Source organism: Pinus tabuliformis, chromosome 6 (genome assembly GCF_031772625.1).
Source record: "Pinus tabuliformis cultivar Carrire ecotype Pingquan chromosome 6, CPIR1, whole genome shotgun sequence".
Lineage (NCBI taxonomy): Eukaryota > Viridiplantae > Streptophyta > Pinopsida > Pinales > Pinaceae > Pinus > Pinus tabuliformis.
Genome location: NC_142292.1, coordinates 768,268,388 through 768,296,350, shown reverse-complemented (window position 1 = coordinate 768,296,350; position 27,963 = coordinate 768,268,388). Strand labels below are relative to the sequence as shown.

Here is a 27,963-nt window from a genome sequence, read left to right as displayed (position 1 = left end):
CCGATTTTCCCGCATTGGGTTTTTTCGGAGACGTTTAGTCCAAAAATAAGTGTGTCCTTTGTGTGCTTGTCTCATTTATTTTTTCAGTACTTGATCTGTATATTGGTGTAGGTTGCAGTGTGTTTACATTAATATTGAAAATAACTTGTTAAATGAAGAACACAAGTTGGTAATGCAAATCAGTTTGTTGTAGTAGGATTTCTGACTTGTTCGATTCAGAAATTTTCACATGAAGTAAGTGGTAGACATCTTGACCAAATAACTTCTTCCAAATAGATTCCTTCAAAGGGGATTTCTCTTGTTTCTTGTTTCCTTAGTGTTGTCTTCACCTCAGCTTTGATACCATGTTAATTTTCCATTGTTTAATGCTTAGTACATTCACTTAGCCCAATTATTTTTTCAATTAGCAATCACTTTTAAACAAAATTAATCTCCCAACCAGCTTATCGAAGATATCCTTAGACTTCTTCAATTTTCCAACATAAGTAAGCAAATGGTTTTTCAAAGAATTAATAACAATTTTCTTGGCTTTGAGCTCACCTTTCTAATATTTGGCCTTGGTGGTGGTAGGAGCATTTTCTGGTGGCTCAGGTACTTTTCCTTCCACATATTCCAAGACATCATTATCATCTAATATGACTTCCAACCTGATCTTCCAAACAACAAAATTTGACAAGTCACCCAGCTTCGCTGAATCTTTGAAGTAAGCTGTAGAGTCTAGACATCTTGACCAAATAACTTCTTCCAAATAGATTCCTTCAAAGGTGATTTCTCTTGTCTCTTGTTTCCTTGGGGTTGTCTTAACCTCAGCTCTGATACCATGTTAATTTTCCATTGTTTAATGCTTAGTACATTCAGTTAGCCCAATTAGCAATCACTTTTAAACAAAATTAATCTTCCAATGACAAATAGCAATTGTAGATAGAACGGTAAATGCAATGTACAATAGAAGACAACGAAACAAATAACAAGAGACACAAGATTTGGTCAAAGACTAGGGAAAAACACAACATGGAGAAAAACCCTTTCAAATTCTTCTATTATATTGTCATCAGATGTTCAGTAGAGATATGATGTTTTATTTCAACAATAGAGAGTCAAAGTCAATTCTTTGACTTATCCAACAATTCACTAACCAATATCCAAGAGATGAGCCCAAAGTGAAATATGGTCAAAGTCAACAGCAGTCAACAGAAGCAAATGATGCCCTAACCAGTCAACATGCAGCAGTAAAATCAGCTCCAAAAAGTTTGGCTCTGGCAGCAGAAAACTCTGCCTCTTTTGCCGGTCAAAGTCAAGTCAAAACAGTCCCAAAAGGTGCCTCCAAAATTGGTCAAAATCAAAGTCAGCTCTGCAGTCAAGTAGCAGCTTCAGATCTGCGGCCAACCAAGGTCCAAGTACCCGGGAAACTTTGCTCTCCTTGCCAAAGAATTTGGCCTCCAAAGCAGATGCAAAATCCCAAGTCAAACCAGTCCCAAACTCCCAAAAAGTCAACGCTAGTCAAAGGCTGCTCAAAGTCGAATTTGGCCCAATTAGAAAGTCTCTCTCTCCTCTTTGCATGTGTGGAAAAGACCTGCAATTTTCAGAAGTAGTCGAACCTCCAAGAGAAGAAGATGTGTGATGAGATGCTCCAAATTGATGTGACACATGATGTATTTATATGCTTCTTAGGTGGTCGAATTACCTTGCCCAGGTCGATTTTTACTTTTGTGTACTTGTTGGTTTCACTTCAAAAATTAAATTTTTCCTTGACCAAATTAAATTCTACGAAGGTCTAGGAGGATTCTTTCTTGATGAGGAAGGCTGTCCAAAGGAGGGAATTTGCCCCTAAGCTACCAAATTAACATCATCTCCAAGTGTCCATCAACTTGACCGTCTGCAAGTTTGAACCTATTGCAGTCTTGAAATCATCTGTCTCCCAAACATCACACTCATCCATGAAGGCATAACACCTCACCTTCTCTAAATAATTGGAAGGCTCACAAGTGGTAGAATCCAATGCAATATGGTGAGCAATCTCAAATGAGGTATACTCACCCTTGCTAAATATTTGGGTACTCCTACATGTTCTTCAGCATCTTGTAATATCGAGGTAAGCCATCTCAACTTCCTTGTACATATTGGAGTAAATGTTGTGGTCACACCCATCTCGTACCTCATCTCATCCACTCGTGAATTTGACTCATCTCTAATCTCTGAATTAGCTTCTAGAATAACAATGTCAAAGTTACTCACTGGAGTCTTGTGTGGTGTTGAAATATTGATCCTGTAAGTTACTGTACAGTGTAGTCTTGTGTGGTGTTGAAATATTGATCATGTAAGTTGCGGAAGTCACATACTATATCCAACAATTTAAGATGCTATCACAGAATTTCGAGCCTTCAAAGAGCACTGACCATATATGAATCTGGAGGAACATAAGTCTGGATCAGAACCTACCTGCCTAAGTCCATAATCCCTGAAGTCAATGTCACAGGCCAAAACTATCAACATGCAATCATGTGTATCTCTTCCATGCACCTCAAAACCTTTGACAATTGAACCATCAACCTCGGTGAGGTTACCTCCCTCTTTATAAGAGAATTTTGAAGCAAGAGTAACATAAGGCCAATTCCATCTCCCTCTCAGAGTCCAACAATGTTGTCCATGTAGTCTTTAATGCTCTCATCTCCTGCAAGGTTGTAATCATTAAATAATTCCACAGTAGGTTTTGAGCTTGTCTCCATGGCATCCCGCCATACATGCTTTGCATATGCCTCATCAAGACTAGAAAATAAAGAGAAGAAGAGAAAAGGAAATAGAGCAACAAATGCCTACACATCTTTCTGGAAACAGGCCAATGATACAAAGCAAGCCCTACATTCAAACAACATGCTCCCTCTAGAACCATATATTTGCTAAATTTCTTACCTTGATGTGTACTATAGCTTCCCATTATAAGGCTTCTATTGTGAGGACAAAAGGAAAAAGCTGCAATTTGAGTGGCACCAATTGAAGAAAGTGAAGTCTTGTATTAAAAAATGGAATGTGCTACCTACACAGCTAGATATTCGAGGACCCTCGGTTATATATGCTGCCCTGGTTTTGGAATGATGCATCTATTATCCGTTTTCACCTTTTGAGCAGATACCTTATGCAGATACTTCTCTAACTTCTATGTAGGTGTGTTCTTCCAAATTTTTGCTACTGTAATAATTCCTATATTTTTTTGCAAGTTTTTTTCAGTAGTTAAGGGCTGTAGTATGTACTAATCCTGCACACACTCCATTAATTATGTACAATTATATTATATACGGTAGCATTTGACACCATGAATACCATGTGTTCTAATGCTAGAAAAGGATGTAAGCACCTTTATTTTAACAATTATGTCATTAAGTTGTATTTTGTAGAATCTAGATTATCTGTAGCATTTGAATAACACTTGGTCAAAAGGCATTTCAATCACCGTAATTGTTATTGTGGCTTCATGGGAATCAGTTATACATTTGGTAATGGCAGCACATAACCAATGTTTTAAATCAGACAGTTAGAAAATGATTAATCACAGATATATACAGTTACAAAGAGTGCATGTTCTGCTAAATTGGAGTTTCAAGAAAATCTCCATTCATATTCCATTGTTATTTAATATTTTTATTTTTTCAAAATGCAGATAAAGATATCCCGCTCTGAATCTATTCAACTTCCAAGCCAACTGGCTGGCCCTTTGCTTGGACTTCCTACAGAGACACACAAGTGTTCATCTTGTGGAACCTTTAAACTTGATGAATGTGAAGGTGCACATGCTTTTTAAGTTTCAGTTGCACTCAAAATTTGTTGCTATATATGTTCATAAAATTTTATGCAGCATTTTTCTTCATTGACATTCTTATTAATTTGTCTTAATTTTTTTGAAAGTGAGATTTGACAAGTTTGCCTAATAGATATGAATGAATGCATCTGCAGGCCATTTTGGACATATTCGTCTTCCAACTCCAGTTTTTCATCCTTCTCACATGCCAGTAGTAGCTCGTATTTTAAAGAGCATTTGTCTAAACTGCTTCAAGCTAAGGAAGAAGAAAAAGGTTAGAGCAGCTGAAAAAGAAAAAGGCTGTGGATTCCTGCAAAATTTGTTTATATGTAATTGAAAATTTAGTATCTTTGAAGCAAAGAATGGGGTAAACTGGTGAATTTTGTGCCCTTCTCATCTTTTGAATGTTCACCTTGGATGTCTTCAGTCCATCTCCATATTGATATATCCATCTGGAACCTGAAGTTTTCCTTGCATGTAGATGTCAAATTGAGTGCACACTCATATTCAACCCATTGTCAGAGTTTGGAGAGTGTTTTTCCGATATGATAGTGATTTTTAAATTAAGTAATAGTTGAATAATCCAGAACATAGAGAAATTTTATAGCACTGGCCATGAAAATGAGTGTGGAGGATTCTAAAGCTGAGTCATTAACTAGGCTTTGCGTTGAGAGACTAGTTTCGCTTGTGTTTGATGAATGTCAGCACTCCTCGCTTTCCATTTTCTGAGTTTGGAAGATGCAAAAGAGCAACTGTTTTATGCCAAACTAGGGATCAGATTTCCAACAAAGATTTGAAATGCAGGAGTGGGCCTGCCCAGGACAACGTGTTTTCTAAAGAGATAAGCTATCCTAAACATGGTTTTAAAAACTGGTGGGTCCAAACCAGTAACTGGTCAAACTAGTCTGTCTGAATTCGTAACCGGTTAAACTGCTGGTCAGATGGGGCTAGGTAATGAACCAGTAGGAAATCTCGGTTGGAAGGCTAGTTTGTACTGGTTAGATACCAAGTCAATCAGTTTGGTGCCTAACCGGTACAAACTGACCCTACTCTACTAGTTCTGACCCTAATCAACTAGTTAGATCACACTTGTGTGGTGGGAGTCCAGGATCCCTGGTGGCAGTTTTTAAGGTGGATTTCGAGGAAACCAGAGGTTGTTTCTTTCCCAAAACAGACCCCCTTGGCTAAAACCAAACCTTCCCCTTCTAAACCATATATGTAAACAAAAACCTAACTCATCCCTAACAATGCTGGTAATCTATGGTAATGTTAAATTCTTAAGTAAAAGGATAAAAAGGAAAGATAAAGGAAATGCTAACTTTTACTTAAATTTTTAACATTACCATTAATTGTTTCAGGATTTTTGAGAGTGGTTCCAACCTTATCAGACTTCATATGGAGAAAGTAGAATTTCATTTTCCATTCAAAATTCAGTAGACTAAACAGTTTTCAGGATTTTAGTGTTGGTAGGATTGCAAAATTTCATTGAATTCTATCATGTATGAGAGTATGGGATTGGCTTTTAATCAAAGAGCACAAAGCCCTTTATGTACCTTAATGTTGGTGGTATTGATTATTGAACTATTATGGAAACTCTAATATTGGTGGTATTGATTGTTGAACTCCTCTGCCATGGACTTAAAAATTATGCACCCTTCACTTGAACCAAACTAATTGGTTAGGCATGCTAATCTTTTTTTACCATATTATAAGGTTGAGGAATACAAGTTTAAAGACTTTGAGCCAGATGATGTTTTTGTAGCTTTTGTTGATGATCCCATTCCTAGTAGTGGTGAATCGTTGATGAGTTTTATGAGTGATCATGTTGAGTAGTGATTTGTAGTAGCTAGTGACCCAATAGCTTGTAGCATTGTTTTTGGACTCTAGAGACCATTTAGAGCTTCATTGATTATGCATTTTGTTGTTGATATGTATAGTCTCAGTGGCTTGTAGCATTGTTTTTGGATTCTAGAGGCTATTTAGAGGCTCATTGATTATGTATTTTGTTGTTGTTGTTGTTGATATATATATCGCGCTTAGTTCTATTCTGATATATTCACCCTTACATGGTATATAGATGAGCATACTGCGCATTTTGTCTCTAATGGTTTGGAATCATGGTTTGAAATCCTAAAAATATATTTTTTCATTAAAAAAGTAATTATTTCATGTATTTTTCTCAAATCCAGTTCCAGTTTGAAACCCGGTTAGATAGGTGGGTTGGTTCAAAACCCAGTTCTGGTTTTTAAAACTATGATCCTAAATAATTGACTGCTTTTTCATAAATTGGATAATTGACTCCCTTCTCTCAAATTGGATTGATTAATATAATCTTTGTCTACCCTAGAGTAATAGTTACAAGTACAACAATGTATATTGGATCGATAAATATAATCTGTCTACCCTAGTGTAATAGTCACAGCAATGTATAGCAAGCAATCTATATGTGCTTATGTTTTCTGATGTCTGGAAAATGACTGTATGTCAGTGACCCTAGGGCAAAATAGTCTACTCTTCAGACAGAAGTTTAAGAAAATTTGTGTATCTTTAAACCTGTAGTTTCGTGAAAATACCTGACCATTCTGACAAAGTGCATCACGTGTTGCACTATAACAACATTGTCATTTGGCAAATGGATCTATAAGAAATAAACTGCTTCTGCAATCTTATAAATTCGCTACTTAGAATCTTCTATATTAATATTGTCTATAGTCTTCCTAAATTCATTACCCAGATTCTCTTCTACCACTATTGTGCTCCTGTGAACTTCCTAGTAAAACAATTCTGAGTGATATGTTGTTCCTTTTCCAATATGATCTCAGATTTTGATGTACAAACATTACATCTTGTCGCATATGAAAAACCTTAATGAACAAGGTCCTTTTGCACATTCTGAAGAGATACTAATTTAAAAGTTCTGAGATACTAAATTTAAAAGTTCTGATTTCATTTGCAGATTATAAATTATGTGAGAGATACTAATTTAAAAGTTTTGATTTTGTGTGCAGATTATGAGTTATAGGAAAAAATTAGTGCTGAAGAAAAAACCTTTCAATTATGGGATGGATTTGGAAGGTACAAAAGCTAATATATCTATAAAAAACAAAAGAAAAAACTCTAATGATGCGGGACCTAATGCAATTAGTGTTGCTGCAAGATCTAATTCTGAAGAGGTAATTTTAGTGCTGGGAAATGTGGAGTATGCAATATTTATGTAACATGCCAACCTAGTTAGAAATTCAAAGTGCTGAAAGGAAGAAGTAATTTGTCAATATTACTTTATTTGATTACAAATAATATGTTATGAATGACCAGATTAATATGATTGCGTTAATAAGGATAACACTACTGTGAATATTGTGCAGTCATGTACTATGTTATATATTAGGACAATGTGATTCCGTACATAAGGATAACGCTATTGTGAATATTGGGTACAGGGGATTTTTGAGAAGGCCTAGTTTCTAATATGATTAGGAATTTCTTTTGAGTCTTTTTTGAAATACTAAATAGGTCTGAGCGAAATTTTCTAAATTACCTAGAAATAATGCTGTTGTGAATGTTTTGTGCAGGTGATTTTTGGGAAGGCCTAGTCACTAATCTTATTAGGAATCTCTTGAGTCCTGTTGTCGCACAGATTGTCACGACAACGCTCAGACCGGGGGCTGTCACTCTGATCCCCGATCTCTCCGTTTAAGCCTGTCTCCCGCGGCTAAGGGGGGTGGACCCTATAGGAAAATGAGCGACCAACTGTGAAACAGTTGGGTTGGGAGACACGAAGAAACGAGCACTAAATTGATTTAGTTAAATTAAGAGACCAGTGCCTTAAGAGATTGATATTTAAACGATTACTTGTTAGATGATATAGAAATATGAACCATGAACAACAATCATTTGTCATCAAATAACTTAGAACAGTGCAAGATATCTGTTAAAACCATAAAGTTCTTATAATGACCAAATCTCAATAACGATATCCAGCAATTAAAAATATTCGAAAAGATCAATGCTTTAAACAACCACGCAATTATGAATCATTAACCAGATATCATATGCAGCTAATCTTTAAGATGATCATTCATGTGCAGACTTATCCAAAGATGATAAACATCAACGAATTTGAATCTCAGCAAGAAAAATAAAATGCGTGTAAATTTCTTGAGAAAAATTATCTTGGCAAAAATTTCCCAAAATATTTCCAAAATATTTTTTATGTTTTTTCCAGATACAGTAAAAATTTAAAGCTAAAGGAAACTTTAAACAAAAATCTAAATGATGCTAAATCAAAATCTAAGCTTTTATTATTATCTATATATATATATATTTTTATTTTAAATTCTAACTAAAACAAAACCTAAAAAAATAAAGGATAAAATCTAAATCCTAAAATAAAATTGAAACTATAAAATTAAAAGCCAAAACCCCTTTTTTTTATGATTTTAAACTTCAAAGCAGGAGCTTAATCTAAAAAAAAATAAAAAATTAAAACTTAAGTCTAAAGAAAAATAAAAATAAAAATGTGTGTCTCTTTTTTTTTTTTATATATTTATTCATAAATCAAACCAAAACTGAAACGCATATGATTCTAATCATGAAACAATTAAATCTAAAAAAATTAATACCCTAACCAAAATATGAAACGTAAAACCTAAACGATGACGCTTTACCTACGCATAAACTCTAAAACACAAAAAAAAGGAAATACGATTACTCGCAGGCGGAGAAGATCTTCATGAATGACGGCGTGTTGACAGGTTTTGCAGATCGATTTAGGCGTGCTAATGATATTCGAGCTCAGAGATACACGTATTTTCAGCGGAGATCGAAAATTTAAAACCGTTTTAGAGCTTACCTGAGGATGCTGATTCGAAAGATTTCGATTGAGATCGGTTTTCTTACCTGGCGTTTGCTTACGCCACTGTTTTGAAACGCGCAGCCTCCAGCAACCAGACAGCGGTGATTGAATAAAATGCGTGGGTATTTTCAGGTTTGAGGCCGACGGCAGATGCAGTGACAGGACTTCGGCTTGAAGGGACTGTCGACAACGTGAGGGGGTGCATGCGCTTTACAGAAATTCGATGCTTGCTTACGGAATGACTGTGTGTGGGGGCGTAGAAAAGGTGATTTCTTTTTCAGAGATCGAAAGCCAGGGAGAGCCGAGCCAAGAAAACTGTGGGCATGAGAGGGTGTGCGTATGATAACTAAATGAGGTACGATTTTGCTGAGTGAAGTTTCGAACAGATGGTGGCCACAGTACTGAAGCGTTGTTTCAGCAAGGGATACACGTTGGTTGACAAATGATTTATCTGCAAAATTTGGGACCCAGATCTGAAAACACCTGATGTTTGGAACCCTTGGATAGCTGAGACAGAGATCCTGCAAAAATAAATTGTCCTCCAGATCTTATCTCAGGCCTGTAACCTGCGAATGGAAAACAAAAACCCGGCAGATATATGCAAAGATTTAAAGTAAAACCCTTCAAAACTAATCTAAAATCGCAAAAAATTACAGCTCTAGAACAGCCAGATTTGTCAGTTGCATCAATAATAATTTAGAACTTCAAATTTGCTGTGAAAAGACTTAGAAAAATCTCTCGTGCAAACCAGAAAAGTAAATTTAAATGATTAACCCAGGGTAAAAATTAGCTGGGCTCTGCAAGGAAGAGCCTGTGGGAGTTCGCTGGTTCAGCCCAGAACTTCCCCAAACGCCCACTGGTTTTCTTCAATAATGGTTCCCTGCACAGCTCACTTCAACCATCAGTAAAGAGAGAGAGAATAATACTAGTTTTCAGAAAGTAATGGAGATACTTGCCATTACTCCAGAAACCCTAATATCATTCAAACCCTAGCAAGTGAACAAGATACCTGTGCTCACAATACTCTATAATAAGCTGTTATTAATGGCTGAAAAAAAACAAAATATGCAGAAAATAGAATAGCTCACAGCACTTCCAGAGAGTAACACCAGCAAGATTTGAACCCCAAAGTCTTCTTTTATTAACCAGAAACAGATTACAAGAGAGCTTCTTTAGCACAAGACTCACAGATCGAATCATCTGAAAAGACCCCTAGCACCCTACTTGAAGGAAATAATCCCAACGGCTAGTTCGAGTGATCCATGTCGAAATGATCTCGACCGTCGATGAGGATCAAGACATCTCTTAATCTCATCCGTTGAATTTGTTAATTTATTAAAAAAAATGATATTTTGCATGCATTCACTCAAAATATTATTATTTTATTGTTTTAGGGTTTTTGCTTTATTTTATAATTTTTATATATTTTTTTAATTTTTAATTTTTCAATTATTTATTATATTTATTTATTAATTTTTTTTAATTTTTTAATTCATTTTAAAATGGATCTTCGAACTTAGCCTTTGGAAAAATCACCTAGGACCTAGGACTTAGGACTCAGGACTCATGAGGGGATTTAAAACAATTTCCAACCCTCAAGACACTTTACATCATGACTTTTACAATTTACATCTTAAGGGGAGAAACCCATTTAACACAGATCCTCACAAACCACCCAGTTCTGCGACACAACTATAATCTAGCAGATTAACACACTAGGATTCTCCTAAAATTCTAATGACAAAATAAATCCCGGCTTTGGGGTCAGGCTGAAGGAAAACTCTGCCGATCATGGATCGGTGAGACGAAAAACCTTCCGGGACGTAGATTATCACTTAGAAAATTAGGTCCACCTAGGTAATTTACATACATGACTCATATCTGCTAAGATTATTTACAATTTATACATGCAGACTGGGTTTACAACATAGATTGATCAAGCTGTCGATGACTGCAGAATGGCACGGACATGTCGATCAAGCACCACCCCTTTTTGCAAAGAAAAGGGGGTGTACTGCTATGGGCAGTTGACCGGCAGTGGTCAACAAGTCCTTTTTAAATAATAAATGGGCCTTAATGCAATTTTCTAAAGTACCTTGTTTCTAAGTGAGACACCAATGACCTTTCTTGTACTTTTCATGATATAACAAGGACATGTCAGGATGGTCACATATAAGGAACTTAAGCCCAAAGTCACAAGTCAAAAACATTGTAAGTATTAGGTGTCCCACACCCTTTGCTTGTTGTCTTGGTTGGACCATGGTTGGTCCCTTGATGTTCATTCGGGTTCCTTTTGTCCTGTACAGGATTGGAGGGTCTTAGGTGAGCCTACTTGAGGACTCATGGTTTTGTGGGAGCCTGTTTTTGTAGGGGTAATCATTGGTGTATGGGCCAGTGCATCTTGTGTTAAGGTGAACCTATGTTTTACCACATGGTTAGTCTATAGAGTCAGTATGTGTCTTGGTTTTTTTGGTGCAATATCTCTCAGACAACTCTTATGCATGGCAGTTTCAGTTTGATAACCTGGTCACATTCCTTGAGGCAGTTCATGTTTTCCAATGCAAAGTGGTCTAGGGGGTAAAACGGTCAACTTGGTCTTTGATTATTCAATTTGATGAGAGGAGTCTGTGCCACATGGAATTTTTCCCAATTGGAGGAGGCAACGACTTGTTGCAGCTTGGTCAAACTTGGTCAATATATCAAATACATTTCCAGTTCGCAAAGTAGGGTTAGTGTTGGGCATGTTGCTTCAAAATCTAGTAGGTCTTGTGAAGGGAACTCACAAGGCAAAAACTAGACCAAGGGACAACAATATGAGGTGTGGCCTGTTACTGCTCAAATTCGCAGGGGTCCTAGGAGGGGGCTATTAGTTTTTGTAGCATCATATGTGTTCTAGCCACGAAATTTTGTGGAGAGGCTAGAATACATGAGATCTCCAAAACCCAGAAATCGTTTTTGGAAATTCCTCTTAGAAGTGTCTCAATTAGATAATTAACCAATTTTTAAATATTTCCTAAATCTAAACTTAGGGAATATGGTTAATTAATCAATATTAATTGAGATAACGCTGGAATCATCTAGAAACTAACACGGATCGACCCAGAAATGATCCTAGCCATTGATTAAGTTTTAATCTTGGCCGTTGGTGCTCCATCTGTGGATTATAAAAGAAAGTCGATGTTGTGATGGAGATCATCCGATGCAGATACTCAGTTGCCCAGGCAATTCGATTTTCTCAGTAGCAGCGACTCAAGAGAGAAGATAGAGCCAGAGGGTGAGTAGCAGGTGGAAGAGGAGAGCAACAACATTTTGGGAGAAAGTTTTAGTTCTCGGAGGAGTCGAAGGAAGGTCCCTCGAAATCTTCAGAGGGCCAGCGTAGGGATTGTGCAGAGGTTGACGCGGGTATCTTAGCGTAGAGATTGGGGAAGCTATTTTGGAGGCAAAAAACAACTGTGGGGTGAGAGAAAATTCCCACAATATTTTTTCCAGTGTTTTCTTCATATTAGATTGTCAACCGGGCATCTAAATTATTGTACTCAGAATTGTTGTTGAACATTAATAATAAAACCCTCATCTGTTGCACCGATTTTCCTAAGTTGGGTTTTTCCAGGGACAATTGTACAAAAATAATTGTGTGTGTGCTAGAATTTCTCTGTTTCCAGTATTCAATTTTTCGCATTAGTTTTATTGTGAAAATTGCAGCTGTGATTTTATTCGATATTTGCCGTAGTAAATAAATTGTAGAATTAATTTCCGATTTAGAAGAATAATCTCCATCAACTACAATAGATAAAATTTTCATAGGGACCCTATAGGGAAACTACTAGGTCAAGGGAAACAATGGAGCGATAGCCCACTGTCACCTCAGCTAAGGCTCCCTACTCTTTACGGACTTTCACCAATGGGAGGAGACCCATTAGATGAGGAATCATAAGATGAATGGATCAATTGAGAGATGATGGGGGATTCCTAAGGCCTATTCACAAGAGAGACTCAATAGTATGGCTTGCTTGCTTTGGAAGTAAGGTGACGGGCTCTCTAGGAAGGGCTAAGAGGAATTTTGAGGTTAGGGTTTGAAAATATATCTTATCAAGGAAGCCCCTTGTCTCAAAAGGCCTTATGGATACTTGGATTTTGAATGATATTTGTGGAATTGGAGTCAACAAGTTGCGGGACCACAAAAGGCCAAGTGGACCCAAAATTAGGTCAAGGATATGGAGTTGATCAACCAAGGAAGTACTTGACCTAATTAGGGAAGGGAAGAGGATGAAAGAAAGAATCTTCTTTTGATAAGTTAATGCTATGATCCTTGTGAGGTCACTAGCCAATGGGAAACCAAGGGCAAGAATCGATCTTCGAGTCAGGGCTTGAAATATCTCAAGATCCCACCGTGGGAATTTCATGAATTTGAAGGGCTTCTAGAGGACACACCGACGCAATTGTGGGCAAGAGATTGAATTTTTTTGATGGTTAAATCGTGAGAAAAGTGATGCCCTAGGTGACCTATGGAGGGTAGGCCTAGAGGAGGGGAAGGTGAGAGGGATTTCTCTTTGAAAATAATCACCTATGGAGGGATCAATGCCCAATCCTGTGGGGAAGATGGAGTCAAGATGAAATTTATGATTTAGAGGAACTACACCAATCAAGGAGTCTACTAGACAACTTCGCATGGCAATTAGGGCATGAGAGTTGTTGCTAGAAGAGTCTATACTTCAATTTGCAGTAATCGATGACTTATCAAGATATGTTCAATAGAAACAATCTCTAGGAAGATTCACCCTTTCACACATGATACATGAGATGATGCAACGCTACAAAAGACTAAATTTCCACAATTTTGCATAAGAAAAGCAGTGAATTTCACATCTAGTCTATCGAAATCCTAGCAGCATCAATGTATTAAAGCAAATAACAAGAATAGACATGAAAAGATTACTTACATGTGCAAAGTGTATATCCAATAACCAAAATTATGCCAATAATGAAGATCCAAGACAAGACAGAGATTTCTAAACATCAAAATTCATCCATTACATCCAAATTCTTCCTCCAAAAGGTATAGAGAAAATCTCACAAGAGAGAATAACCCAATCCAAGTGATGATGATGAAAATGAATCATCTCACTTCTATTTATACACTCTCTAATGAATTCTATTTAGCTAAATTGATCTAATTGAGCCCCTAAAATAAAATAATGTGCATAATAACAATACTTTTGGCGACAAGCCCACCAAATAGCTCAATAACATAATATGAAGCCTCTCAAGCGGGTCGAATGATGAACAAAGTGAGTTGTTGGGCCTTTGAGGAGGCCTAATGAAGTCCAAGGCGCGCCATGATGAAGAATTGGACTCCAAACATAGTGGACAAAGGGTTGGCCCCTTGTTTTCCAAGCAAGAACCTGTGGTGCTCCCAAGTGGGTGTGGGGGGAATAAAGGACACCCTCATGGGTCTCCAAATGGATCGAAGATGCTTATAAACCATCTGTAAGGACTAGAATGATGACATAAGACCTCCCTTTGCAGCAGGAGAGATCCTCTGGACCCTAGAACATCTTCCAAGTGAATGGTGCATGTGTGGAGTTGGCTAGGCATGGTGAACTAGGTGCATCATCCTCATCCAAAAGGTGGAACACGAGTAATTGGCGAGTGGTGCTTCACTCGTTTTCCAAGGAAGAATTTGTAGTGCTCCCAAGTGTGTTTGGGGGCATAAAGGACATCCTCATGGGTCTCCAAATGGATTGAAGAATGAATACATAAGCCCTCCCTTTGCAGCGCGAGAGATCCTTTGGACCTTGGAACATTTGCCAAGTGAATGGTGCATGTGTGGAGTCGACTTGGCATGGTGAACAAGGTGCATCATCCTCATCCAAAAGGTGGAACACGAGCAATCAATGAGTGTTGTTGGGGATCCATGAAGTACGCTTTGATATGGTGGAGGCACATGGCTCTCAGCGCTCGCCCTACAAGTGCCAATGTGGCCCTATGGAGGGCTAGGACCCCGTGTGAAAATTCTATCACGGCAGTAATTGATTTATTTTACCTACTTATTTCCCAATAAGTTATTTACAAAAACCCTCAGGTAAATATTAAAATAAATTCTGTTGTAGATATCACACCATAATACAGAAACAAATACATGCACAAGAATTAGACACATCAACATTGATATTTTGGACAATTGTCCCCGGAAAAACCTAGTGCGAGAAAACCGGTGTAGCAGAGGAGGATTTTCTTATTCAGCGATTCTTCAGTACAACTGGGTGCCAAAACTGGCTTAACCAACAGAGAAAAATTCCCCATAAATTCTCCCAATCTCAGCATCAGACTTGCTGGCCTCTGCACAACTCCCAGACCCTCTGCGTCATCTCCTGCCTCTCTGTCAGCATTGGGCCTCTCTACGTCACCCATGCAGGGCCTCCAGTGACTGCGCAGTTCTGCTGCCTCTATGTCTGCCCCTCTCACCTCTGCTTTGATCCTCTGGTGTTGTTCCTGTCTCTCGTCCGTACTGTTGCCTCTTGCTGCCCTGCAGACCACTAGTTCGAATTTCTTAGCTAACCCCGCTCCAGAAATTGAACTGATTGGTCTTCCTTAATGTGTTCTCCAACTGACCCTCAAGCCTCTTCTTATACTCTCTACTTGTCGGTCCTTCAATGGCTAAGATTAAATCTCTAATCAATGACTAAGATTAGATTTGGCTTGATCCATGACCTTTGGACAATTCTAACCCAGTTTTATATTAATACCCATTAATATTTTATTTTTCCTAAGTTTAGACTTAGGAACTGCATTAAAAATATTAATTATTTTAATATCTCTCAAATTGGTTAGAATCTGCCCAAAACATTTATGGGTTTTGGAGATCTCATGTGCTTTAGCCTCTCCACCAATTTTCATGGCTAGAGCACATTTGATGCTACTCCAAATCAACACTCGCTCTTAGCGAGTACTGTGCTCTAGTAATACTCCATACTGAGCATCACTCTGACTATACGGCACCGATACTTATGCTGATGCTAAGCCTCCCCGCCCAACATCCTCTGCACAACTGCATCCTATACTGCTGCCCATGGCTCTTCCTCTGCCACTGCTCCATCCGTACGACAACTCCCTTTGCATCTGTGCTGTTGCTGGTCCTTTCTCCCAACACTGCATTTGCACTGCAACTCCCTCTGCATCCGTGCTGCCATTGGTCCTCCTTCCCAACACTACATTTGCATTGCAACCTCTTCTCATCATGCTGCATCGTGCTATTGCTGACTGCTACTGCACTGCAACATCACCCCCATTTCTGTTACTGAAATCGATTCTTTATCAACCCCATCTTTTCCCTGAAAAAATTAAACTTTGTTCTTCCAAGGGCCTTGGTGAGGATGTCTGCCACCTGTTCTCTTGTAGGAGTGTAGCTCAACTGTACAACTCCTCGTTGGACACAATCTCTGACAAAGTGACACCGGAAATCAATATGTTTTGACCAATCGTGAAACACTGGATTTGCAGAGAGCTTGATGCAACACTGATTATCACACATGATCTTGGTCGCCTCCATCTTTCTTCTAAATAGGTTCACAAGCAGTTTTCTAAGACATATGGCCTTGCACGAAGTTGTGCTTGCAGCCATATATTCTGCCTCAGCTGAGCTCAGAGCTACGGATTTCTGTTTCCTACTGCACCAGGAGGTCATTCCTAATCTAATGTTGAAACAGTTCCTAGAGGTACTTTTTTGATCCACTAAACTTCCAGCCCAATCTGCATCAGTAAATCCACTCAATCTAATATCGTTACTCTTGGTGTACAAGAGTCCATAATTGACTATTCCCTGTATATACTTGAGAACATGTTTGGCTGCTGCCCAGTGCGCCCTCTTCGGCTCCACCATGAACTGACTGAGGGTGTTGACAGCGTAACAAATGTATATGGCCTGATATTGACCAGATACATCAGGGACCTTATGAGCTGCCTGTATAAGGTGGGATCAACATCCTTGCCTTCTGATGCATCAATTTTCTTCCAGTTGGTGATCATTGGAGTAGCCATGGGTCTCCGTCCTGAATCTCTTTAGAATTTCTATAGTATATCTCCCTTGTCCAAGGAAGATCTCCCCCTTTTGCTGCCAAACTTCCAACCCTAGGAAGTAATGCATATGTCCCAAATCCTTCATGTCAAATTCTGTGGCCATATTTTTCTTGCAGTCCCCGATGAGCCTGGATGATCCTGTCAAGAAGAGATCATCCACACATAATACTAATATTAGAGTCTCATTCTCTACAATCAGATAGTAGAGATTTGGATCTGTGTCACTCTTGAAAAATCCCATCTTTTGGAAGTAGCCATCAATTCGACCATACCATGCTCTAGGTGCCTGTTTGAGCCCATACAAGGCTTTCTTCAATCTACATACATGAGACTTCTTCTCATGTGTCTCAAAGCCTACTTGCTGTTCAATGTATACCCCTTCTTCTATCGCCCCGTTCATAAATTCCATTTTGACATCCATCTGATGAATCTCCCATCCCATCTGTGCTGCAAGAGATATCACAGTTCTAATAGATGTATACTGGCTATTGGGGCAAAGGTCTCTTTGTAGTCAATTCCTTCTTTCTGAGCATATCCCTTAGCCACAAACCTGGCTTTGTATTTTTCCACAGTGTCGTCTGCGACATATTTAATCTTGTAGATCCATCTCGAAACTACCACCGATTTGTCTTGAGGCCTTGGCACTACCTCCCAAACATCGTTCACCATTATGGAGTTGTATTCCTCTACCATCGCATCCAACCAAACCTGATGTTGAGCAGCTTCCTGAAAACTGGCAGGCTCCCCATCCTGAGCTACTAATGCTCGATATCTATCTGGCTGTTTACGCTCCCTCTTATTGTTCCTTGGTGCATCGATGAAATCCTTTGCATCTCACAGAATCTGACAAAGTTCCCTGCTCCTTCTTCCTCTGCCAGCAGGTGCTTCTGTTAGCTCCTCCTCCCCTTATGATTCTTCCTAATCCGAGGAAGAATTCTTTACTTCCGTTGGTTGAAGAGGTTTGACCAACTTTTTTGACCAACGTTTCCTCTTTTGACTGCTCCTCGGAAGGCATTTCTCGAGATTTTCTGAAAGCCCTGTCCTCCATGAACTTCACATCTCGTCGAACTACTACCTTCCTGCTCCTTGGAAGATAGATTCTGTATGCCTTAGCGTTCTCGCTATATCCCACTAGATATCCTCTCTCTGCAGTTTGATCCAGCATCTTCCTCTTTTCCTTGGGTATGCGGCAATATGCTAAGCTCCCAAATATCCTGAAATGACTGACTTCAGGGGTCTTCCTTGTGAAGACTTTCTCTGGAGTAATCTTACCCAATGCCCGACGAGGAGTTCTATTATGAACATAGACTTTCGTGTTGCATGCTTCTGCCCACAGGGATTTTGGCATATTGTGATTATACATCATTGCCCTAGCTGCTTCTACGATAGTCTTGTTCATCCTCTCTGCTACTCCATTCCGCTCCGTATTGTAAGGAGCTGTCCACTCTTGTTTGATGCCCTCCACAGCGCAAAAATTAATGAAGTCCTTATCGACATACTCCACCATTATTTGAGCACAAACTTTTATATTCTTCCCAGTCAGATTCTCCACCAGAGCCTTGAACTCTTTGAATCGACAGAAAACCTCGTCCTTGGTTTTTAGAAAATAAATCGAAGTTTTCCTTGAGTGGTCATCAATGACGGTGACGAAGTATTCGGCACCACTAAGAGCTTTAGTGGAGATAGGTCCGCAGATATCTGAGTGTATCAATCCTAGTACACTCTTGGCCCTATTTTTACTTCTAGGAGATGCTACTTTGGCTTACTTTCCCAGAGCACATCCTCTGCATACATAATCACGTTCTGTACTAAGACCCGAAACTCCTGTTACAATGTTCCTGAGAATTCTCAGAGCCCCATGGTGCAAATGTCCCATTCTTTTGTGCCATAGTTCATTCAAATCCTTGCCCCCATGACTGCCTATTAGTGCCATTGGTGATTGTAGTTGTAGTCTGTATAACCTATCACTTCTGATCCCGATTTGCGCTTTCTTTTTCGAACTCGGGTGTTTGACGCATAGTTTTTTCTTGATGAAGAAAACGTCATAGACTTTGCCTTGAAGTTGCGACAGGGAAAGTAAGTTCATCCCCAATCTGGGTACACGCAGCACATTAGTAGCACGGAACCGCTCTCGCGTTTCTGTTTGAAAAACTATGGTACCCTTCCCTATTGGAGTACACTTTGCCTTATTCCCCATGGTAATCTGAAAAGTCATCCTTTCCTCTTGATAATCTGAGAAACATTCTCGGATTCTCGTCATATGCCAAGAGGATCCACTGTCTATATACCATACCTCTGATGATGCAGCGCTGGTCACACAAGCCACACTTCTTCTTCCAGCCTGGAAGCCAACATAGAGAAATCGAAATTACTGTCTCTTGTGCAATTTTCTGAAAATCTGTGCGACTCTCCTAACGTAGATGCTTTTGCATCATGGTCTCGACCCATAATTTATTTTCCCTTCCTGTCTCTGATACCATGTGAAAATTCTATCATTGTGGCCATTGATTTATTTTACCTACTTATTTCCCAATAAGTTATTTAAGAAAACCCTTTAGTAAATATTAAAATAAATTCTGCTGCGGATATCACACCATAATACAGAAACAAATACATGCACAAGAATCAGACACATCAACACATATTTTGGACAATTGTCCCTCGAAATATCCAATGCGGGAAAACCGGTGCAACAGAGGAGGATTTTATTATTCAGCAATTCTTCATTACAACTGGGTGCCAAAACTGGCTTACCCAATAGAGAAAAATTCCCCAGCACTTCTCCTAGTCTCAGCATCAGACTTGCTGGCCTCTGTGCAACTCCCAGACCCTCTGCATCAACACTTGCCTCTCTGCTTCAGCGCTGGGCCTCTCTGTGTCACCTACGCAGACCCTCCAGTGACTACGCAGTTCCGCTGCCTTTGTGTTTGCCTGAGGGGCTCTACGTATGCCTCTCTCACCTCTGCGCTGATCCTTTGGTGTTGTTCCTCACTCTCTGTTTCATACCTGCTGCCTCTCGCTGCTCTCCAGACCACTAGTTCGAATTTCTTAGCTAACCCCGCTCTAGAAATTGAACTGACTAGTCTCCCTCAGTGTGTTCTCCAACTGAATCCTGAAGCCTCTTCTTATATTTCTCCCGTTGGTTTTTCAACGACCGAGATTAAATCTGTAATCAACAACTAAGATTAGATTTTGCTTGATCCATGACTTTTGGAACCTTCTAACCTAGTTTTATATTAATACCCATTAATATTTTATTTTTCCTAAGTTTGGACTTAGGAACTCCATTAAAAATATTGTTTATTTTAATATCTCTCAAATTGGTTAGAATCTACCCAAACCATTTTTGGGTCTTGGAGATCTCATGTGCTTTAGCCTCTCCACCAATTTTCATGGCTAGAGCACATCCGATGCTACTCCAAATCAACACCCCGTACAGGAAGACCATGCCCTAAAGGGAGACCCACCTGCAATCATGCATAAGATCCAATGTGTCTCTTTTCCCTCCAATACAGCAAATCATTAGAGTAATCAAGTAAAGATCTTACAAGTCATGGAATCAATGGGGCGTTTCATGGTGGCATGCCCTTCCATAGTGGGCTTCGGCATGTGCAAGTGTTTCCAAGCTCAATAGGGGGTTTAACCAAGGAATCTATTAGGTGGTTTCAACCTCTAATGGGGGTGACATGTCCATGTGCATTCCTTAAATGGTGGGTGACAATGATATAATAATGGAGCGGAGTGGGGATCGGGGGAATTCATCAGACCACATTTCATGGTTCATGGGTAGCTACGATAAGGGAAGCCCACACCTGGGTATATGAGTGTAGGAGAGAGAAAATTGTGGTACATGAGTTACCTTGAACTTTGTTTTTCCACCCTTCATATGCCTTTTTCCTTTAATTCATTTTTCTTCAAAACTGCTCGGGTCTCCAGGGCATGAGAGCATGATGTGTAATATGTAGTAGTGGATACCCCCTGAAGGTGGGGCAGTTCATCACCCACCAGGGGTTGGGACAATCATGGGTTCCTTAATGATAGAGGGGTCTCATCTAAAGCCCAAAGGAACCAAGGTAATGGCCATGGATAAGGGGTAGAGCTCATGTTAGGGTTTTGCCCACGTGTTAAATTTGTATGTCTTGACCATCTTTTGCATTTTGTGGTATCTTTCCTGGTGAGAGTGGCCAAATGATGCTTTTTCTTTTCTTTTTAGCTGCATCAACCTCTGGGGCATCGTTCCAGGCTTGACCCAAGGCATGGACAAGGGTAGGGGGAGGCTAACCCTATGTGGACCCAATGGACACATGTGGACCTGAATGGGAAAATAGATGAATGGGGCTAAAATGAGTGGAAGGGGAGTGATGTAGGTGGTATCGGGAAGCGGGACCACACAACCAAAATCGGGATTTCCCATGTAGTGCCAACCCTAAAGCCAATGGTCAGTAAAGGAGATCCCACGAGACTAGGATACAAGGGTAACCACGAAATCAGGAAGTGGAGACAAGAATACAAACCTAACCCACTCTTTTTGCGGAATCCCCCCACCAATCCATGCCCAAAAGTGTCCATGACAAGTAAGGGAAATTACTCATTTATACCAATGAAAAGCCATACCTTTGGGGTAGGGAGGCCCACATTTAAACATACATTCATGACAAGAGGTCGAAGGACTACATGGCTGGGTCAGGTGGCAGAGAAAATGGCACATTGAGTTATTTGGTGGCTGCAAGGGGTTGTTGGCTGACGGCTGAGGACCATCTAGGAGAATTTTTTTTCCTATATACAGTACCCATAGGTGGTGGGTAACATGGCCCATTGTCACCACAACCACTACCTCTTGCTCTTTTGTGGACTTTCACCACTAGGGAGGCTTCCCTTTAGTAGGTCACCTTGGGAGACATGCTAAGTACAAGGGATAAGGTGACAAGATGGACATATAGAGGTCAACACTACTTAAGGATAAGGCTTAGCAAGCCCAATAGGACGATTCTCATCCTCCAATATGCCTAACTAGGTCACAACATGATCTAGGGCTTGAGAAATAACAATCCAAAAGGACTCACCTAAATCCATAAGGCCAAGTAAAGGATTCCAAACAATAGTATACCTTCAACCTATGGAAAAAGAAGCCTCTAGGAAGCCCCAGGTTGAAGCATAGGGTAAACTAGAGCTTCTCTAAGGCAAAATCTACGTAGGGCAAAAGACTTTAGCCTTAAATGGATGGATTGGTCACTAAAAGAAGTTGATTGTGAGGCGGTCAACCCTTTTTCAAGTGTTGAATCCTCCCATAAGCCAACGACATCAATCCTAGTTGAAATTCATGCCCTAGACCTAGCTAACAACTTATCCGTTAGGCGCTGAAAATCATATTTGGAGAGAGAAAATGAGATTTAGTGTAAATTGTATTCATGATCAACAAAGTGACCAAGTCCAATTCCTAGTCCTTGGGTGGAGTTTATGAAGTGAAATATTTGCTAGATCATGGCAAGGAGTAAGGGAATAATGAAACCCTAGCTATCACTTTTGTGAGGGAGCAAAATCAATTGGGAGAGTTAGTTTTAAGATTCGCAAATGGGATTGTCATTCACATTCTATGAGTGAGTAATGCATGCAATGTTGTCATCTAGATTCCATAAAATGATATCTAACAATAACTAACATAATAAAAACCCTAGATAATTACACATTCCTTGCATTAGACACAAGGGTAAAAATTGATCATATCTAAGGTACACTTACAAATATTGAATGCATGAACAAGCTTTTATTGCTCCAAAATGACATCTCCAAGACCAAAGAAATAACTCCAAATAGCAAAATACACCAGAGTCACACCTCCACAAGATACAAGAAGGCCAAAATTTTCCAAGGGGACTAAAAATAGTCACAAGTAATGATGAATCAAATGAAAGATCCTCTATTTATTGTGAAAATTCCTAAATCTAATACATCAGAAACCCCTACTGCAATTACTGGTTTACAATCTCCTACTTGTTCTTTACATTAACAAGTTATTTAATTGCATAAACATTGAAGTAAACACTATTGCAGCCTTCACAAATATACAAATCATGCACTGAAATAAACTGAGACAATAACACAAGGGACACTGTTATTTTTGGACAATTGTTCTGGAAAAACCCAATTCGGGAAAACTGTTGCAGCATATAGAGGGTTTGTATTATTAAGCAGATTTCGTGAATACAACTAGGGTGCCAGAAATGGTTCACTCATCAGAGAATATCCTTGGCATTAGTACGTCTATCCAGATATAGATATTCCAACAAATCAACAATCGGATGATCAAACACCACAACAATTCCTGCTGTTCCCTATGCTGGACAGTGAAAGCTGCTCCAAGCACTCCTTTGGAACTGCGTCACTCCTCTAGGCGCTGCATCACCCTCTCTCAACTTAGAATCTGATTTGCTCCTAGTCTGCCCCACATAATCTTCCCAGCGCTGCCTCTGAGTCATAGCATCAGCCTCTGCGGCTTCTGCTTCTCACTGCGTCAGCCCTTCTACTACCTGCGTTGTCTCTTCCGGCACTACGCTGCCTCTCCGCTATGTATTTTTCAGCCTCGGATGGAAATCCCTTATTGAACTGCCCCTCGCTGCAACTCTGATCACTAACTCGATTTCCTCAGCAAACCTCGCCCCAGAAAATCAAATTCTTTGATCACTTGGTGTATCTCCAACTGACCCTCAAGCCTCCTCTTATACTTTTCCTATTGACAAATCAACAACCGAGATTAAGTCCCTAATCAACCGCTAAGATTAGAACTAGCTTGATCGTCGTCACTTAGAACCTTCTCACCCATATTTTATTAATACACATTAATATTTTTATTTTCCTAAGTTTAGACTTAGAAACCCATTAAAAATATTAATTATTTTAGTAACTCCTCATCCGGGTGGAATTTCTCCAAATGATTTCTAGGTCTTGGAGATCTCATGTCCTTAGCCTCTCCACCAATTTTCAAGGCTAGAGCACTTTCGATGCTACCCAAAAACAACATTTATATGAGGTTTATAACTAATAATTATACCTATCAAGACGCTAAACCAAGTTTGATGCTAAAATGTACTTGGGTTATGTTACCAAACAATCTAGTAGGGCCCTAGGAAGGGAAAACCTAAGTGATTCCCTTCCTACCGGGACTCCTCCCATCGGGTGTTAGTTTTTGTAGCATTAGATGTGTTTTAACCACGAAATTTGGTGGAGAGGCTAGAATGCATGAGATCTCCAAAACCCAGAAATTGTATCTGGAAATTCCGTGTAGAAGTGTCTCAATTAGATTATTAATCGTTTTTAAATATTTCTTGAGTATAAACTTAGGGAATATAGTCAATTAATCAATATTAATTGAGATAAGGCGAGAATAGTCTATGAACTCACACGGATCGATCATGAGATGATCCTAGCCATAGTTTATGTTTTAATCTTGGCCATTGGTGCTCTAACAGTGGATTATAAGAGGAGGTCGATGTGGTGATGGAGAAAAAACTTGAGAAGTTCGATTTCTTGGCAGATCGATTTCCAGAGTAGAAGTAGTCAGCTGCTAGAGAGCTAGAGATTGAAGTAGTGAGTGAGGGGCAAGGACAGTGAGTTCGGAGGAATTTTTCCAAATTCGGAGAGGCAACAGCAAGAGGGTCGAGTTATTCCCATAGACGCAATGCATAGCACTGCTCAGTTGCTTCAGAGAGTGTAGTTTGATTTGCTGGAGAGAAATTCGTTCTCAGTTCCAAAGGGCCAGAGAGACTATTTCCTTAGCAAAAGAAGGCAAAACGACTTCATCAGAGGTTGGTTGGAGGCTTGACGTCACAGTGATTGCGTAGAGCAACGCAGAGGCTGACGTAGAGGCTTCAGGAGGCCGAGTTTTCTATAGGTAGGTTGTGTCAGGATTTCTTGTGGAGGAAGTGTAAATCCCTTCAATAATTTTGACCAGATTTCTTGTAGTGGATTGCCAGTTTCAGGCATTTAGATTGTACTCAGATTTCCACTTCCGCATAATAATAAAAACCCTCACTGCTACATCGGTGTTCCCAAATTGGGTTTTTCCGGGGACTTTTGTCAAAAAACAACAGTGTTATTTTTATGTGTGTGCTAGTATTTTCTTAGTTCGAGCGCTATTTATTTTCTACAATTTTATTTGTGAAGGTTGCAGTGTGTTTATTTTGATGTTGCCGTAGCAATAAACTGAATAATTAATTTATCAGTTAGGAGAAATAATACCATTGGTTGAGATAGGATTTAGTATTGGAATTTTCACATGGTATCAGAGCACAGTTGATTAGCCAGAGCGCTGAGAGGCGAAAAAAGGAATTTTGTTGTTCAGTAAGAGCAACAGGTCGAAATTCCCGAGGGCAACGTAGTCTTTTCCCAGGAAGTTGAGTTACTTGAGGAAACTTGATTCTTTAGAGTAGAAAAAAATTCGATTCTCTAGATCGAGTGATTCCAAAGGTAGAGGGAGAAGCTCAAATTTTTCGTTGGGCATATTTTTGGTTGGACGCAGAGAGTTTTCCAGCAGTTCATTAGAACAAAACCAACGTCAGGTGGAAAAGTAAAAAGCACACATAGAGAGAAAAATTTTCTCAAGGAACTTCAAGTCTCAAAAGTCTGATTTTTTCCTTGCAGATTGGCAGTAGTTGTGAGTAGATCTTCTCACTCTAAAGGGGAGTGCGAGTAGCAGAATAGTAGCCGAGCAGAAAGAAAGCGAAATTTTTCAGCAGTTCATTGAGATGGCCACTATTGGGCTTCGTGATGAGGACAAGTTGGATGGAGCTTCCAACTACGTCATCTGGAAGGAAATGATGTCCTTCCTTCTAGATGAATATGGCCTGAAAGCCTATATTGATGCAGTGGTGGCGGTTCCTCAAGATGCAAATCGGAAGAAAGAATACAAGAAGGAGATGGTGCGGGTGAAGCAATGGATTCTAGATGGTGTTAAGGATCATGTTGTCTCATATATAGCTTGCAAAGATACTACCAAAAAGATGTGGGATGCTCTCTACAAGTTGTACCAAGGTAGTTCTGAGCTGCGGAAGATGTACCTAGAGGAGAAGCTAAGATTCATCCAGATGCAGAAAGGGGAAGACATAGATCCCTTCCTTACTAGGATTTAGGAGGTCCGAGACCAGTTGTCAGCTGTTGGGGCAGCACCTCAACCCACGGAGCTAGTGCAATTGGCACTCTATAACGTCTTAGAGGATTGGCAGGTCTTTGTCCAAAGTATATTGGGCAGAGATAGGCTACTAGACTGGGATATAACGTGGGCCAATTTGCAGCAGGAGGAGTTGAGACGAGCTCTGGTAAAGAGCTCCATCAGTGGCAACAACAACGGATCGAAGATGGTGAAGGAGGAGGAGAATGTGGTCCTCGCATCAAAGGATCCCAGTTAGGGATCAGGGAGCAGAGGAAGAAGAAGAAGGACCTCTCAAAGGTCAAATGCTTCAGATGTGGTGAGCTTGGTCACTACATTGCCCAGTGTCCTCTCGGGAAGAATGAGAAAGAGGAGAAGTAGGACTAGCAGACAACTTCAACAGAGATCGACAAGTTGTCCTCTAGGTTGGAGGAAGACTTCACGATGTTTGCAGACATACCTCCAGCAGTGAGGTGGGGAGATTTGGTACTGTAGTCCCAGAGAACTACAGAGATTTGGCAGGGTCCTTGAGGAGTCCACCTCATGGATCATTCCCTAGCCCACAATATTCAGTGGCAGTTGATGCAGTTAGTTTTCGAGTGATAGTTGCAGACTAGTTGTAGTCATATGCTAAGGAGTGCAGTGTAGAGTGGCACAGTGTAGAGTCAGTAGCAATGCAAATTCTTTAGAGACAATGCAGAAGCTTGTGGCATTCAGAGACTCGAGAGACAGATGCATCATACTGAACACAGTTGATTCAGTATTTTGGACGCTTTTCAGTTGCAGATGTTGTAGTTGCAATAACAACAGATGAGAGGGAGTTGCAGTGCAGATGTAGTGTTGGCAGTAGTATGGCAGTATCAACAACAACACAAATGCAACATTTATCAGAGTTGCACAGTAGTTGGTGGGCAATATGGCCAGACATCCGCAGGGTGATAGGAGATGATGCAGAGACATGGTGTTGTGGCATGTAGTGCAACACTAGAAGTCTAGAACACATTCCGTGCTAAAGAGGGAGTGTTAGTTTTTGTAGCCTCCAATGTGTTCTAGCCACAAAATTTGGTGGAGAGGCTAGAATGCATGAGATCTCCAAAACCCATAAATTGTTTCTAGAAATTCCGCCTAGAAGTGTCTCAATTAGATTATTAACCATTTTGTAAATATTTCTTAAAGTCTAAACTTAGGGAATATGGTTAATCAATCAATATTAAGTGAGATAAGGTGAAAAAGTCTAGAAACTTACACGGATTTATCTAAAGATAATCCTAGCCATCAATTATGTTTTAATCTTGGCCATTGATACTCCAACAGTCGACTATAAGAGGAGGTCGATGTGGTAATGGAGAATACACTTGAGAAGTTCGATTTCTTGGCAGATAGATTTCTAGAGTAGCAGCAGTCAGCTGTCGGAGAGCCAGAGATCGAAGCTGTGAGTGAGGGGCAGGGAGAGTGAGTTCGGAGGAAGTTTTTCGGATCCGAAGAGGCAACAACGAGAGGGCCAACTTATTCCTAGAGAGGAAGCGCAGAGGACTGCATAGTTGCTTTAGAGAGCGCAGTTTGATTTGCTGGAGAGAAATTCGTTCTTAGTTCCTTAGGCGAGGAAGAGGCTCCATAAAGTCGGAGAGACAATTTCCTCAACAGTAGAAGGCATAACGACTTCATCAGAGACTGGTTGGAGGCTTGACGTCACAGTGACTGCGCAGAGGTTTCAGGAGGCCGAGTTTTTTGTAGGCAGGTTGTGTTGGGATCGCATGTGGAGGAAGGGTAAATTCCCTTAAATAATTTTGCCCAGATTTTCTTGCTGTGGACTGCTAGTTTCAGGCATCCAAATTATACTCAGATTTACCAGTTGCTGGAATATGATTCCGTATTGGAATTTTCACATCGAGAGGAAATCTCGGTAGGAAGGGAATCACTTAGAATGAATTAATCAATGGTTTAGGTGTGATATGATTCCATAAGGCCCATTCAAGGAGAGACAACAATGGATCAATGCTTTAAGGAAGCTAAACGCTCTCCAAGAAAGGCCTAGAAAGAGATCGAGACTTGGGGTTTTAGATTTATGATTATAATATATGTATTCTAAGACCAAGA

General features: G+C 39.8%; 1 protein-coding gene across 1 annotated transcript in view; it reads left to right on the top strand.

Moving 5' to 3' along the window:
• The first annotated feature begins 3,649 nt into the window (after positions 1-3,649).
• Positions 3,650-27,963, top strand: part of LOC149260990 (uncharacterized) — a 379,306-nt gene continuing 354,992 nt past the window's right edge. Inside the window, exons 1-3 of the mRNA XM_089367025.1 lie at positions 3,650-3,779; positions 3,949-4,067; positions 6,802-6,966. Of these exons, the coding sequence (XP_089223151.1) occupies positions 3,650-3,779; positions 3,949-4,067; positions 6,802-6,966 (414 nt within the window). The remainder of the gene's footprint in view (positions 3,780-3,948; positions 4,068-6,801; positions 6,967-27,963) is intronic.